Genomic DNA, 2,983 nt, shown 5'->3' with positions numbered 1-2,983 from the left:
TTGTTAGTGATAAACACAGTGTTAGAGTTCCTGTCCTAGCTTCTCATCCAGTGTATCTTTCACTACATCACTTTAATTCAATGATCTCACCAATAATTTGACTCCCTATAATCTGCTGTACCAAGACCAAGTTTATTCTACTATAATAGATATCCTGGACTGTTTCACCTCATTTTCTCTCCCAATTTCCTTCCTGCTCTTTATTTTCATCAAGTGAGAAACACATGAGTCTGTCATCTCTATATTTTCATTTACAGTGTATCCCCCCTTTAAATATTTCCTGGTTCCTTTGATAACTACTCTCAATTCCTTTACTCCTTTACAGATATGGGAAAGTCTCCTTTCCCTCTCAAAAAAAAAAAAAAATACAGAGGTCATTATTTTGCTCTCCAGTTTAATTCACCTTTTTCTTCACAAAACCAAAGATCGCCATAAAAGAGATGCCATTATCATCCTCATCATACTAGCTTATATCTGCACATGCATGTAACTTTGGAGTTTACAGATTATTTTCTCATAACTCACTCATCTGAACTTCATAACACCATGAATAGTCAGAGAAGATATCATATTTATATGCAGTTGAAAAAACTAGGTATTAAAAGTTAAGTGAACTGTCAACATTCCTGTAGCTAACAAGAGCTGGAACTGGCACTGGAACCAAGGTCTCCACATCCTTGCTCCTGAGAGCTTTCCACTATTTTAAACTGCTTATTGTCTCGTGCTTCCAGCACAACATTTATGTTGACATATACTGGCGCCTATCTCCTGCACAGTGAATGTTGCTAAGACTCTTCTATCTGAATTACCGCTTGGCTCTTGTTACTTCAACAGTACAAATTCCAACCAGGCAAGTACTATTTTGTCCAACACTTACTGAGAAGCTCTTACCAAGCACCCAAATAATACCGTTTAATGGTAAAATTATAGTTTGATTAGTGTTTGTTATGACTGAGCTTTTGAAAAGTAAAACCATGGCATTAGCTAAATTAGAGATCTTCAACTTTTTTTTAATTGAAATAAATTAATTTGATTCCATCCACTAATTGACTGATCTCTAAATGGCAAGGCTTAACAGGAATGGTTAACACTAATTGAAATGGCTTTTCTAAAAACCAGTGTGTGTTTCTGCATGTGTGCATGTGTGTGTATTTCATGTAACATTGTGAGGCAAATTATGTACTTTAGCTTTAAATAAATTTCTGTTCAATTTCCTCACTACATCGCTGGATAGATGCAACTTCTTTAAAATTTCAAGATGTCAGTATAATTGTAGAGCAGATTGATCTGTCTCTACAGCAGGGAGCTAAAACAGCTGAAGCCAGCAGAGACTCTCCTCTCAGTAACTTGTTTGCAATCCCATGACCAATACACACTCTCCCTTCCTTCTCCTGAATCTTTTTCTTAATGTTAAGTCCTTGCCAAGAAACTCATCATTTATCCCTAACCGTAACCAATGGCAATGATGTTTCCTACTTTATTCCTATAAATATATGAAGTTTCAGGTCTGTTGAAGAATTCTGTGTCCTTTGGAAGAGAAAGGAGCCGCTCCCTGAATAGGGAGTAGTAATTCCTCACTTGGTATTGTTTTTCTGCCTGTCACTGCCCCACCAGGACCTCTAGTCAGCACTTTGCTGCTTTTATTTGTAGGCTGAAAACAAAGCAAAATTTCTCAAGACAGGAAAAGTTTAAACCTAAACATCCTAACAATTGTACACTTTAAAAATCTCATAATTCGCTCGTTGAGAACCGAGCTTCATCTGGTCTTGGTGACCTCGCTGGAGCCCCATTCGCCTTTAACTGTCAGAACTGCTCTTGTTTGGCTTGTTTCCACGTGTCCGACATATCACTAAGCTATACTTAACAAATTCAACTCTATATTCATCTGTATCATGGCAGTGAAGAAATAGTTTGCCTCAAGACAGAATAAAGACCAGAGCTAAACTGCTTGTTTGTTCTTTGCTAGAAATATTTAAGAAACTCCTTGTGGAATGAGAATCCTGAGGTTAAAAATACAGCACTTCATCCTCATCAGGAAAGTACAGCGTTGGTTGTCCTCATTAGCTACAGACGAGAGAGAGAGAGAGAGAGAGAGAGAGAGAGAGAGAGAAAGAGAGAGAGAGAGATCGTTCCAATAACTCACTAGTGACTCTTAGTTGTTAGGTTTTTCTTCCCCAATAGCATCGGATGTGTCCTAAATTACTTCCTAGGAATCGTACTTTAAATCTTAAGATCCCAGCACACCCGGGCCATCAAGAAGCACAGAGGTCCCTCCTGAAGCTCAGCAGTTTCGAAATGTGGACCCAGATGTGAAGATAGGAAGAAGAGGGAACTCCGTCCCACTTACCAGTCTTCCACAGATAGAGGGTGGGTGCCTCAGCCTCGCCCTGAGCTGCAGCCCGGCAGGCGCACGGGCGCAGCGACAGCAGCAGCAGCAGCAGCGGGAGCAGCTGCAGGACGCCCCGGCGCGGGCCCGCAGCTCCCGGGCTCCGGGACGCGGAGCGCCTCGCTTGCAGCCCCATGCCGTGTGCGGCTGCTCCAAGATCCAGATCCGGAACGCGGCTGGCACGGAATCTTTCTTCGCCCTCGGAACGTCTTCCCAAGGAGTTCAGAAAGCAAAGCTCTTCCCTGCTATTGTTCGTTTCAGATGAAAAGGAAAGAAAGCTCCTTTAACACCAGGGAACAATAGCGTCCTCCGCGGCCGTGGCTGCCGCTGCCACCGCCACTGGCGGGGATGCTGCTGCGGCTGCCATACCGCGCAGAGTGGCAAGTCCTAGTGGCGAGGGAGGCAGCGGTCCACAGGGGGCCCCAGCTGACTGAGCAGGTCCTGGAGGTCTGGGAGGCAGCGCAGCCCCCGCTGCCAGCTGGAGAGAGAGAGAAGGGGGGGCCGGAGCCCAAATGAGGGAGAGCGGGCTGGAGGCAGCGGGGAGGCGAGAGCGCCAGGGCAAGAAAGGAAATGAGCGAAGGGGAGAAGGGGGCACAC

The 2,983-nt window shown here is 44.3% G+C and overlaps 1 protein-coding gene across 1 annotated transcript in view; it reads right to left on the bottom strand.

The window, feature by feature from the left end:
• The window catches only part of THSD7A (thrombospondin type 1 domain containing 7A), a 374,453-nt gene extending 371,690 nt beyond the window's left edge, over positions 1 to 2,763 (bottom strand). Inside the window, exon 1 of the mRNA XM_011363004.2 lies at positions 2,348 to 2,763. Coding sequence (XP_011361306.1) covers positions 2,348 to 2,522 — 175 coding nt within the window. The 5' untranslated portion in view covers positions 2,523 to 2,763. The remainder of the gene's footprint in view (positions 1 to 2,347) is intronic.
• Between the last annotated feature and the right edge of the window lie 220 nt (positions 2,764 to 2,983).

The sequence above is a fragment of the Pteropus vampyrus genome, unplaced genomic scaffold (genome assembly GCF_000151845.1).
Source record: "Pteropus vampyrus isolate Shadow unplaced genomic scaffold, Pvam_2.0 Scaffold4, whole genome shotgun sequence".
NCBI classification, from domain to species: Eukaryota; Metazoa; Chordata; class Mammalia; order Chiroptera; family Pteropodidae; genus Pteropus; species Pteropus vampyrus.
Note: the sequence above shows the minus strand (reverse complement) of the source record. Positions and strands in the feature narration are given on the sequence as shown.